The 13,062-nt window shown below is 40.0% G+C and overlaps 2 protein-coding genes across 2 annotated transcripts; one reads left to right on the top strand and one right to left on the bottom strand.

Moving 5' to 3' along the window:
• Nucleotides 1–8,305: 8,305 nt before the first annotated feature.
• LOC120421545 (uncharacterized) lies at nucleotides 8,306–10,027 on the bottom strand. Its single transcript, XM_039584773.2, has 2 exons — nucleotides 9,838–10,027; nucleotides 8,306–9,782 (listed from the first exon to the last, which is right to left on the bottom strand). Exons 1-2 carry the CDS (start codon nucleotides 9,907–9,909, stop codon nucleotides 8,430–8,432), a joined length of 1,425 nt encoding a protein of 474 aa, XP_039440707.1. The 5' UTR covers nucleotides 9,910–10,027; the 3' UTR covers nucleotides 8,306–8,429.
• A 106-nt stretch (nucleotides 10,028–10,133) lies between these two features.
• LOC120421544 (uncharacterized) lies at nucleotides 10,134–11,992 on the top strand. The gene is made up of 3 exons (XM_039584772.2): nucleotides 10,134–10,275; nucleotides 10,337–11,650; nucleotides 11,705–11,992. The coding sequence occupies exons 1-3, from the start codon at nucleotides 10,234–10,236 to the stop codon at nucleotides 11,843–11,845; spliced, it is 1,497 nt and encodes a 498-aa protein (XP_039440706.1). The 5' UTR covers nucleotides 10,134–10,233; the 3' UTR covers nucleotides 11,846–11,992.
• The last annotated feature ends 1,070 nt before the right edge of the window (nucleotides 11,993–13,062 follow it).

The raw sequence follows: 13,062 nt of genomic DNA, 5'->3' as shown, positions 1-13,062 counted from the left end.
TGTTTTCTTCAAATATCCAGAAAACCGTTAACTTTAAATACAATCATTGTTGAAAAATACCTAGATCTTTTTTAAAACCGTAAACATGTACTTGAATAATTTACATTTAAGTGTATATTTTTCTTAGTTTTTCAGTTTTGTTTTAATCTTTCTCAAGGTTCTACAAAATTACATATTTTTTTTATGTTTATGTCCCAGAACCTTTAGTTTTTTTTTATAAAAACGCAATCAAAAATGACATCGGCCTAATTCGTTTGAAAATTTTGCAAAAGGCAACAATTTTAAAATTAAACATGACTTAGCATTAGCATTTTAGGACGCCCTATCCACGGATGGCTCCACAACGCTTATCCCTCTGTTTGGTCTGGTTGTGTTAGACCCTCATCCGGAACAATAATCCAACACGGGAGATACCATGTCTTCATCTTTTGATGAGTGTGTAATACAGCCCAGGGCATAAGGGGGTCCTCGCCGGGTCCAAGCTATCCTTTGGGGAACGGAAGGAATGTTAGTAAACACCTATCTAAAGTGCGCAAGGATCCCTGCGTCACCTTAGTGGTATAGATGTTTGTAGGGTGGTTTTGGACTCAATGTTAGTAGGAGAGGTAGAGCCCTAGGATATACCCCGAAAGGTATTGCGGGCGAATCAAGTAGAGTTAGTTTTTTATTGTTAAACATATACTTGTGACTGTATAGTGTAAAAGATGCATGATTTATATTTTTCATATTTTAAACCACGGCAGAAACAACGCGACGAAGCCGTGCACGATTAAATCGACTGTAGTATTACTAAACCAACCATTTTCTCTGGTGAAAGCAATGCTGATCAAACACAGTTTTAACTTGTCTGTTGTTAAACTCAAGCTACCAACTGTAAGAGTAAAGAGAAGTTTATATGTTCTTTTAAATTTTGATGTGTTTAAGCGAAATACGAGGTTATAAATGATTTATCACATCATTTCAATCTTGATTTTAAACTCTTACAGCGATGCGGAGTAGATCTTGATTATTTATTTATTTGTTTTATTTAAATGTAAGAGTTAGAAGTTAATTTAAACGACCGATTGAAAAAGCATAATTAGTTAACATTTAATTTATTTTGTGTCATGGGATTAATCAGCATATTTATATTTTGAAAAAAAAAATGAAGCAATTTTAATCGAAAGTCCTCACCAAGGATTTTAGCTTCAGCAGTACAGTAAAAACAACCCCCTACTCCATGTGCATTATTTGGATCCATCACCAAACCCGAAGCAAATTAAAATCTACGCTTGGAGATTAGGAATAAATTAGAAAGTTAACCGCCGTACAAAAATCCGCGGAGGTAAAATTTTGATAGCTACAAACACATTTAATTCCAAAAAGTCTGCAGCAGTGACCCTATGGCAACCCTTCTGTTGAAATTTCCGGATCCACCTGATCCACAAACGTCATACACTGCAGAAGCTTCTGTCGTTCATCCCAATCTCACTCACACACGCGCAAAGCAACCAACATGAAACGAACTCACCAAATTCGCCTTCGGTTGATCTCAGCAGGCAAACGCATCCAGCATTCTGGCCTCCCGCATAATCAAATACCAAAGGTGAAACTGTCGAAATCATAAGAAAATTATTTCTGGTATGGTTACCATTTGTGATATTGTTGATATAATGTCACGACCATATAACAAAATTAAAATGGTACTATTTCCCGAATTGTTACACTTATCTTGACATATTCGAATGGTTGATTTTTTTTCCTACAATTTAATGAACGGTATCTATTCGTCATACGATTAGGATGGTTCGAAACAGCTATTGTTAGAACATAATAGTACTGTAGCCGGTATGATAAAAGTTATGATACTCGGTATGATTTAGTCAAAGAAACTTAAGCAGAAAATTTCCTAAATTTCCTAAGTCCTAATAATTGAAACAATTGCACAACAATTAATGGTACGATATGATTATTCCTCATATCGACGGTAACATTTCAAAAGGCATCATGTACATTTTGACACTTTCTGGGTTATTGTATATTCTGAAAGTACTTCTAATAAGCTACCTCTCCACCAAAAATGAGCAAAAGTTACTTCAGTAAAGTCTGTTTAATCATGATTTTAAATAAAGTAACATAAACAAAATCTCTGGCATCAGCAGTCCCTGTTTATATAGCCCTATCAACCTGTCAAACAAAAGGCTACATAAACCTCGTGACGAAAAAAAAGCAACATGAAAAAAGCGCCATGTACATTCGGCGAAGAAAAACGAATCATAACAAAGCGCCCCCCTCAGTGACAGCAGGGTGATATCGACGTTGGTGATTTCAAAAGAAGTTATGTTTGTTTTTCTCAAACAAAATTACGGAAATAATGTTTTATTGAATATGGATGATCAAGTATCAACAAAAGCAACGTTTTTCATCGTTTGCTATCATTAGAACATCTTATTTTGCTTTTATATAAAAATGGTAATTGAAAATGGATGCTCAACATTCAAATGCGTTTTTCTCAAAACGCATGGTTTGTACATGATGCTTTTTGAAATGTTGGCATCGATATGTTTGGTATTATTTCAAACAGTTTTTGTATGATTGAGCCAAAAATGAATTTTAGCAAAAATTTTCTTAAGTCCCGATGATTCAAACAATTGTTCAACAATTCATGGAGAAATATAACTTTTCGCCATATGGTAAGGATTTTTCGGAACAGCTATTGTTAAAACATAAGGGTACCATAGCCGACGTAGTATTTCCAACTTGAAGCTCAGCGAAAAACTCTTAAGTCCCAATAATCCAAACAATTGTACAACAATTCATGGAACGATATAACTGTTCGCCAAACGCTTAGGATTATTTGAAACAGGTATTGTATGATTGAGCCAATTGAACTACAGCAAAAAAAATCCTAAGTCCGAATAATTCAAATAATACATTAACAATTCATGGAACGATATACCTGAATTCAGCGAAAATTTTCCTAAGTCCCAACAATTCAAACCATTGTTCAACAATTCATGGAACGATATACCTGAATTCAGCGAAAATTTTCCTAAGTCCCAACAATTCAAACCATTGTTCAACAATTCATGGAACGATATACCTGTTTGCCATATAGTTTGTATGTAAAGCTAATTTATTTTCGTGATAATTTTTATAAGTCCAAATAATTTAATCAATTGATTGACCATTATCAGAACGATAACTGTTCGCCATGTGATTGGTCTATAATTTATTTGTATGGTTCTACCATACATGTTACGATATATTTATGATAAATTTTGAGGCCACATTTCATAATAAAATGCATTTTAAACCGCCAAACGTAATGTAACAGAGATAGCTCAATTAGATAAGGCGGCAGCACCACGGAAGAATCAACAGGAGACATCATCATCAAGCGGTAACAAATCCCGGACATTACAAAAAAAAACGCTCACCATTAATAATCATATACTTACCATTCCCGTTAAATCCATAGTTCCCAGAACATTTGTAAAGTTTATTTTTTGGCTCCTCCCTTTTCAAATGGTGTCGGTAAGTGTCGGTAAAGCAGTTCACCATTTAAAATCATATTTTATTAATTTGTGGTACGGTTCACATAAAATAAGAATTGAACAGTTTGGGGTAGGGTATGACTATGATCCACGAAAAAAATCCCTTGTAAAAATGTATTGTAACATTACCTAACGACCTATTTAATAAATTGTAGGATTGTTTGGGGAATGGAAAATGTACGGTTGCACCCTATTTGGTGTATTATTAAGATCATTTAGGAAAAATCATTCGACAAATGGTGACTGTATGGTTGTTGACTATGCGGGCTCCTAGTGGCAACAGATCTCTCGGTGTCCCTTTTTGATTTCCGCCTCTCTGACATAATTTTCACTTTGAAGCGGGCCTGCTACTCACACGCACACAAGTCATCCTCGAACCAAAGCTACGAGCAATTCGCGACGTGCCGGATCCGATCGCGCGTCACCGCACCACCACCAAAGCAAGCGCGTTGTATGCTGAACCGCACCACAAACAACATCCTGGACTTGCCCGAACTTAGTGTTAAAAAACAAATTCTCATTACGATCCATTGCATGGACTCAAACTAAAAAGTCTCCTCTCTTTATCTGTGGAACTTGCCACTCACATCCACACGCACACATGCAAAGCACCTGACCACTTTTCGCTGCTGCTGTCAAATTTCAATCGTCCGGGTGGCGTAGCACGATCCCCTTCTTCCATCAGCAAAAAGAAAAATCACGAAAAACTCGAATAATTCCCCAAATTTAACAAAAACACCTTGCAATTTGTAATATGGTGGCTCTACAATCGGTCATCAATTGAAATAATGAGAAAATACTACAAAAATTAACACAATTTCCAAAGAAAAACACGCGACGCGAAGCAAACGTGACCGGTCCACAAGGCAGCGTTGCCAGAACTCATTTTAAAAATTAAACATGACTTCTTACTTAATTAAAATTTTCAATTGTTTTTTTTTTTAAACTTTTAACTTTAAATTTTCTTTTGGAAATGAAGTGAAACTAACTAATCGCAATTTGAAATTTGCAACATTTGTAATTATTAATTATTTTAAGAGTTTTTTAAAGATCCTGTAAGCTATTGTGTTTCATATGTTTAAAGGACCCATTCAAAAAAAAAAAAAAAAACACTCTAGATTTTTTGGTAAAGGGCAACATATAAAATGGCATCACGAGATAAAAAAACATAGGACAATTTTATGGTTGCTCATTTTGGATTTTCGATTAGAAAAAAATGATTGACAAAATAAAAACAAGTTTTTGAGTTTTTGCATCGTTAAAAAAATAAAATAAAAAAGGCATAGATTTTTTTCAATATCTTAAATTTCCAATATTCGAAAAGGAAAATGCATGAAACCATAAAAACGCTCCAAACAATATGTTAGTAAAAAAATAGAAAATAAAAAAAAATGGTGGTCTGGAGAGGTCAGGGAAAAGTCAGGGAATTTTATTTTGGGATTTAGATCGACACCATGTATATAACTTTTTTCAAAATAGTCGCAGTTATTGATTTTTTTAAAACAGTGCCCATGTTTGCTCACCTTTGAAAAAAATAATTTGGAAAGCTGAGAAAATTCTCTATATTTTGCCTTGTATTTTGCTTTTTTGAACTTTGTTGATACGACCCTAAGTTGCTGAGATATTGCCATGCAAAGGTTTAAAAAACAGGAAAATTGATGTTTTCTAAGTCTCACCCAAACAACCCACCATTTTCGAATGTCGATATCTCAGCAACTAATGGTCCGATTTACAATGTTAAAATATGAAACATTCGTGATCTTTTCGAAAAAAAATTTCAAAATTTTTAAATCAAGACTAACATTTTAAAAAGACCTAACATTCAATATTACGCTCTTTTGATATGTTAGTCTTGATTTAATTTTTTTGTGAATATTTTTTTCGAAAAGATCGGAAAATTTCACGAATGTTTCATATTTTAACATTGTAAGTCGGACCATTAGTTGCTGGGATATCAACACTAGAAAATGGTGGGTTGTTTGGGTGAGACTTAGAAAACATCAATTTTCCTGTTTTTAAACCTTTGCATGGCAATATCGCAGCAACTTAGGGTCGTATCAACAAAGTTCAAAAAAGCAAATTACAGAAAATTTACTCTGCTTTTCAAAAATATTTTTTCAAAAGTGGGCAAACATGGGCACTATTTAAAAAAAAAAATCAATAACTGCGACTATTTTGAAAAAAGTTATATAAAATTGGCTATAACTTGAAAACGGTGCAATTTATCAAAATTTCACTGAAGTACTTTTTGATTGAAAATTCAATTTTACATCTAAAAATGAAATTGAAAAATTTTTGCGACCAATATTTCATAATTCGGTCAAAGATTTTTTGCCCATCCTGTAAATTTCTGAAAAGTTGACATTTAATGTCCTCTAAAACATATCAAAAAAATAAAATAAAATAGTATTTTTTGCAAATCAAGTTTTAGTGACAAAAAGTGTAATAAAAAATCGCAATTTTTGTTTACCGTGCATCATTTTTTTTTGTGTAGTCCATATCCATACCTACAACTTTGCCGAAGACACCAAATCGATCAAAAAATTCCTTCAAAAGATACAGATTTTTGAATTTTCATTCATCATTTTTGTATGGACAGCTGCCAAATTTGTATGGAAAATTATATGGACAAACCAATGATGCAAAATGGCTGCTTTGGGCATACCGAAGGCACCAAAAAAGTTTCAGCGGGATTAAAAAATTCAAAAATTAAAATTAAAGAATAAAGACCGATTCCGTAGAGAACTGCTCATTGGTTAAAATGGATATAGGACCAAAAATTCCACTCTCCACCTCTTTTTTTAAAGCTTTTTAATACCTAGAATGCAAACTTGCGTTTCCTAAGCCAATCATTGAGTTTCTAGTACCTCTCGATGAACTAAACAAACATAAACTATGTTATTCATCGCCATTCAAGTGTCATTACTCTGTTTCCACTAATTTTAAATTGCATACAAGCAGGATAGTAAAAATATCAAACTATCAGCTCTCAGCAACTCGATTATCAAGCCTGATAATCATGCTCTAAAAATAGCAGGTCTTCTTTCGTCACTGATACTTTTTCATTGAATTTAAAAAAAAAAACTTTTTTCAAAATTTTTAAAGCTTCAATTTTTTTAGTTTTTGAAATTTTTTGAAAAGTTTTGAAAACGAGCTTCGAACCCGTATCGAGATTTTCTCGATCCTCTGTCGTAATTTGTCGATGGTAGATCGAGAAATTACGATCGAATGATCTCAATCTACTATCGAGAAATCTCGATCGTTTCGATGCCTCTCGAGCTACGATGCTATGGAGAGGGCTTAACACACAAAAACCCGACGAGATACGGAGTTATGGGAAGGTCTTTTTAAACCCAAAAAAAAACTCACGCACCACACAACGTTCTTTCTGAATCAAAAAATTTTGTTACGCGATAAACCTAACGTGCCTTCCAATCAGCGATGATGAAGAAAAGGCTTTATGCACACAATAACTAACCGATTAATATAAATAATTTCCAACGTCTTGTTTTATTACTACAGCGCGTCCCTTCACTCAATCTTGATTTTTTTTTTTTCACTTTGCACACAAACACAACCATCCGCTCGCACTGGTGGAACATAATTATTTAGAATTTTTAAATCCAAGATGGCGGCCAGAATGGCGGTTACGAAATACTGACAAATTGCATTTGGTAATTTTTAAGGCAATCAACCGTGCAAATTTGACTAAAACGGGGTCGCAGAACTCGAATTTGATGTTAAAAATGTAAAATCACGAAACATTTTTTTTTGTTGTGATCCCATTATCCGAACTCCCATACAAACCTTTAGATAATCGAGTCTGAACTGTAGTTGAAATGGTATATTTAAGTGCCCTGAAAAAAATAATAAGATGTTTTCAAGTGAATGCCTATATTAATCCTTGATATTTTTGCCGATTTACATGTTTTTTCCCTTAAGGCTAGTATGGAGATCGGAAGGAAAGGGGTCAAGAAACAGCTTTACGAACAGCAGAACAAAGGAGAGGGAGCGATTTCTTGGGGCTTTTCTTCACCCTCTCTGACTTGCTTGCGCTGCCGCTGCTGCCCATTTGAATTTTTTCTTGACCGGTTCCGGCTTTAAGCGGTATACGCACTTCGGAAGGAACCGGTCAAGAAAAAAATCAAATAGACAGCAGCGGCAGCGCAAGCAAGTCAGAGAGGGTGAAGAAAAGCCCCAAGAAATCGCTCTCTCTCCTTTGTTCTGCTGTTCGTAAAGCTGTTTCTTGACCCCTTTCCTTCCGATCAGCATACTAGTCTTTAAGGTACAAAACTTAAAACCATATGGTTTCTATAGAAACAGAAAAAAATCAGAATAAAATTTCAACCTTAAAAATGTCTGATAAAAAACCCAAAATTTTAATTAAAAAAATCAAAACATAATCTAACCTAGCACAAACGCAGCCAGTCCGATGAAAGCATGGTGTAAAATCTTAGCGTTAGATTACGCCACTTTTCTTGTCATTATTAATAATTCTAGAGTTTTTTTTAAAAAGGTCCTATAAGCTGTTGTGTTTCATATGTTTATAGGACCTATTAAAAAACTTTAGAATTGCAGTACGCCCTAAAATGTATTGAAAAAAATTAATTGGCCAGCCCTACTACGTTGTGTTTACCGCAGAGAGGATTCTGAGAACTGATCACCTTTCACAGAATCTACAGGGGAGGAAGGATGCGTGGACTTACCGTACCGAACGCTTCGATTTATGATTGCATTGGTGTTGGGTGCGTCATTTACTATATCGAGCCAGCTAAATAAACCTCATTTTATTAATTCAATAAAAGGTATCCAAAATATTACCTTACTTTTTACACAAAAAAAGAATCCTAAAGAATCATTCCGAATGAGCGTTTTCGCTTATTCGTAACCAATCTAATCTTCGTCACAGTCACCCTTCAGCGTATAAAGTTCCAAAAAGCCGTGCCGTCCCAGCGGCAGCTCTTCCCGGGCAACGACCTCCCCGTTCCGAAAAACCCGACAGGTCGGATTCAACCCGCCGGGAGCGCCGTCCCACTTTCCTTCGACACGCAATTCCTCCAGCGTACCGATGGCCAGCACCGTGTCCAGTACGGCGAGGTCCTCCCGGTCACTGATGTAGTTGTTGAGCAGCGTGAGTTGGCGCAGTTTCGCGAACCGGTGCAGCACAACTAGGGAATCTATTTCGACGGGGGCGATTCGGACCGTCAGCGATTCGAGGCGTGGCCATGCCAGCGAGAGGCTTTCGAGGCCGGGTTCGCTCAACTGACAGGACCGGATGTCCAGGGTGGTCACGTTCGGGAAGATGCGTCTTAGTTGAAAGGTGTCCACGACGATCGCTTTGGCCAGGTTGAGCTCGGTTAGGTGTTCGAGCGGGTTGACGTCGTGTTCCGGCGGGTAGGCGATTCGTTCGATGAAACAGCGGAGAACTTTGAGTTTGCGTAGGTTCCAGATGCCGTCGAAGGCGGGAACCGGCCTTGGACTGTCGGTTGTGGCCACTTCCAGCTGTTCCAAGGAAGCTAAAGCGAAGATTTGCGGAGAAATCTCCGGATAGCTGTTGGCGCGAATGAAGATCGAAAACTTCTTCAAATTCTTGAGCGATGCCATGAAAGTGTCGAATACGTTCCGCCGGAAGGAGGCCATTTCTGAGAGCAGCGCCTTGGACCGGAAAACCAGCGAAAGTCGCAGCGAAACGAGCCCCGCCAGGTCGCACTGGCACAGCGAGGACAGCAGCTTGGCCGGAACGGTCACGTTGAGCGAGCGCAAATTCGGCGCCAACCTGGCCATCAAATCGAGAACCGCCGCGTTGTTGCAGTAAATGGTCACGTGCCGCACCGAAGGCAGCCTCCCTGGCAGCACCTTCCGCAGCGCATTCCTCGCCGGTTTGTCGCTCCGGAACGATTCCGTCCACAGCGAAAACGACTCCAAGTTCGGAAACTTCCGCAGCATCTCGACGAACAGATCCCCGTCCGTAACGCTAATGTCCAGCGTAAGGGCAACCACGTGCCTCCCCAGCACTCGCAGCCGCTTCGCGTGCAGCATGTTGAACCGCAGCAGGGACATACACCGGATTTCCACATGCCGGTAAACCCGATCCTTCGAAAGCAGCCCCGGATCGACCAGATCGTCCAGCTTGAGCGCAAAGTGGTCCCCAAAGAAGTGGAAAACCAGCTGGTTCCAGCGGTGACACACCTGGGACACGCGCAGCCGACAGGCCAACTCCAGCCGGTCGAAGATCATCAGCAGAACCTGCGAGACGGAACGTGTCGTCAAACCGACCTCGTGGAAATGTTGACGATCTTACCTCGTTGGGCAGGTCGCTGATGGAGGCCGCAACCGGTTCGGTTTCTTTCTGCTTCAATTCACGCTTTCCCATGGCGGCGGCGGAACTCCGATTGTGCCGGAACGATCGATAAAAAGTGGTCCTCCTTTGTTCCGATCGGATTAGGGATCTTCTCGAAACGAGTGTTGAAGTTTGACAACAGTTGTTATACACGTTTCTTGGAAGATGGTTGAAAAGTACCTAAACAAAAGTTTGATTTGAAGTTTGATGAGATTTTTATAAACGTGCAAAAGTTGGAGTTGAAAAAGCGCGCGAAATAACTCTTCTTCGAAATCGTTTTGTCCTCGTGGCTGATGTTTTGTCAGTAAACGTTGCAGTAGATTCCGCAGTTGTTCCGAGAAAGCCGATCCAATCAAAATGGAAGCTAAAGAAAGTGGCCTAGCCGATTTGCCGCCCAAGGTGACTATTGTTTTCCCCGTAACTTTGCAAAACCAACTCAAACCCCGCCACTTTGTCGCAGGTTCTGGTGATGATCTTCCGCCGGATGCCGTTCGCGGACCGAATCCGGATGAGTGCCGTCTGTCGCCACTGGAACCGACTCATCTTCGAGCACTTTCGCGATCGCATTCTGCTGCATCTGGAGGACGGAAAACTCGTGCTGGACGTTCCACGTGGGGCTCTGTGCGGCGACCGGAAGTACGCGAACGTTCGGCTAATCGGTGCCTTCGCTGAGACGCTGCTGTACACAAATGAGCTTCGATTCGGTGCCCTGAGGGATCATGTTCGACATTTGCACTTGGTGGTGATTTGCCTGGACGTGGACTTGCTGGCGGAATTGCTCCGGAAGTTTGCCAATTTGCAATCGTTGATACTTTTTGTCGAGAACTTCCAGACTAACGGATCGGTTCGGATCCTGAAAGAGGGAACGCTACCAAACATCAGAATCTTTGAAGGCAAGGGCTTGCTTCCCAGTCTGCAATCACTGAGTTTGGATCAAGTGGGCAACACATCCAAGACCGGACTGACCGCGTTCCTGAAAATCATGCGCCAACGGAATCTACCATCGGTGCGCCACATCACGATGACCTGCATGGGCAAAAACAGTAACTTCCGAAGAAATCCCACGTGGCTGGCCTGGCTGAACGAGTTTGCTCCGGTTTTGCACTCGCTGAACATTGACTTTATGCATTCCTTCATGATGGCCAGGTTCTTCGCCCTGAACTTCCCCAACCTGAAAGCGTTGACGCTCAGAATGTTTGCTCTTTCGCCCATTTTGTTCGATTCAATGGACCCATTCTGGCCGGAGTTGGGCGTCCTCGAATTGGAACGTTTCGAGCAATTTCTGTCCCGTCTGGTCAGCCTGAACTCACTTAAAATCGCCCTCCGAGATGTGCACTTCGGTGAAGTCGCCGACGCAATCTATTCCATGGACCACCTGCAGGAACTGACCGTTGAACTTGTCTGCGAGCCGAACTGTGCGAACCCCCTCCAACTGGAGGACATCTGGTACATGAAGAATCTGCGCAAGCTGGCAATCTTTTGCGACCACATCGAGTATCCGACCGCGGACAGGATCAAGCCGATGCCACTGGTGGAAGATCTTACCCTGGGGAAGGTCAAGCAAATCGATTTCAACACGCTCAAGACCGTTTTCCCTTGCGTCAAAATCCTGGACGTTCGCCAGTGCCCCACGGTGCCGCTACCTGATTTGGCCAAATCGTGGCGATCGCTGGAGAACCTGTCGCTCAATCTAGACCAGCCGAGTTATGCTGAAGACTTGATTTACTTGTTTGGGCTGCGAAAGTTGAGAGTTTTGCGAGTTTTCTCGAAAAAGGTGAGAGAAAAAGAAACAACTTTAAAAAAAGCTAAGCCATTATCTTTTTTCCAGGGGCTTGTCGACCGCGTTAAGTTTGTGCTGGGATTTGCTAGCCTCGAGCAGCTGTATCTAGACGGAGTCTGGAAGGGAAGCCTGAAGCCTCCGCATCTTAACCTGTCCTGCCGATTGTTTCTCAACGATATCCGTTTCTGATAACGTGGTTATCTTATTATTTACCACTTCGAAATCTTTCCTTGTACTTGATCTTTTATTATTCAAAAGCTGTTAACATTCCTACTTTCGCTGAATTCGATTTGTAATAAATGCAGGAAAATACGGGATATTTTTTTACCCTCTTCACCTCACTGAGGAAAGGCTATAAAATCACCGGAAAAATGAACTTCTAAATATGACCTCCTAGACCCACCTTCGCGTATACAAATCGACTCAAAATCAAATTCCTGAGCAAATGTCTGTATGAATGTATGTGGACAAAAAAATGGCACTGGACTATCTCCGGACTGGATGAACGGATTTTGACCGAATTAGTTACATTTGATCCGTCTTAGGGTCCCATGAGTCTCTTTTTTAAATCAGCAAGTTTAGTTAAGTACTTCAAAACTCATGGTAAAAAAACGATTTCAGCTTAAGAAATTTGTAAAAAAGGCGTATTTTGAAAGCAAACCCATCATGTTGTACATTTTTGGTATCTAGAAATTAAAAGTGAGAGTGTGTGCAACATGGAGTTAAACTTTCTGTGCAGTTGCTTTGAAGGTTCCCATGGCACTTCGAAAAGTTTAACTCCATGTAGCACGCACACACTCTCAATTTTAATTTCTCGATTGAAAATACCTTTTCAACATTGAAGATCTGACAACCCTATCAAAACTTATAAGCACTTAGTGCACTTTTTGAAAGCAGAAAATTTTGCTCATTTTCCGCTAAACGTGCATGCACGGTACGACAGGTCGAAAATCGGAATCGCCCTTTTCGGTCGATCACCGTTTCGATCGCAACTTCAGGAAAGCCCGCACGCAAAAATTACCCAACATTTACCCACTTCAACCGAACGTGCACACCATGACAGCTGATTGTTTACCTTTCATCACGCAATCGCTGCTGCTGCTGTGTTGGTATTCGTGCAAAATAAGTTGTGTGCCTCGCGGGACAAGACGGGTCTCCGCCGCAGAACCGTTTTTGCCATCGACCGTCGCGGACGTGTGCGCGTGATTGTGGGTGCTCCTCTTGTGACAACAATCTTGCCTTGCCTTCCTTCTTCGTTCCTGGCCTCGTCGTCGTCGCGTTTTGTTCTTGTCGCCGGAGAACCGTTTTTTTCGGTGTGAAATTTTGTGTTACGATTTTTGGCCACGTTCCCTGTCGGGTGAAAAAAGTGTTTGCTTCGAGAGGGTGAGCTTCCAGAAGCAGGTGGT

This window comes from Culex pipiens, chromosome 3 (assembly GCF_016801865.2).
Source record: "Culex pipiens pallens isolate TS chromosome 3, TS_CPP_V2, whole genome shotgun sequence".
Taxonomy (NCBI): domain Eukaryota; kingdom Metazoa; phylum Arthropoda; class Insecta; order Diptera; family Culicidae; genus Culex; species Culex pipiens.
The sequence above is the reverse complement of the archived record's forward strand: the minus strand, read 5'-3'. Positions and strand labels throughout refer to the sequence as shown.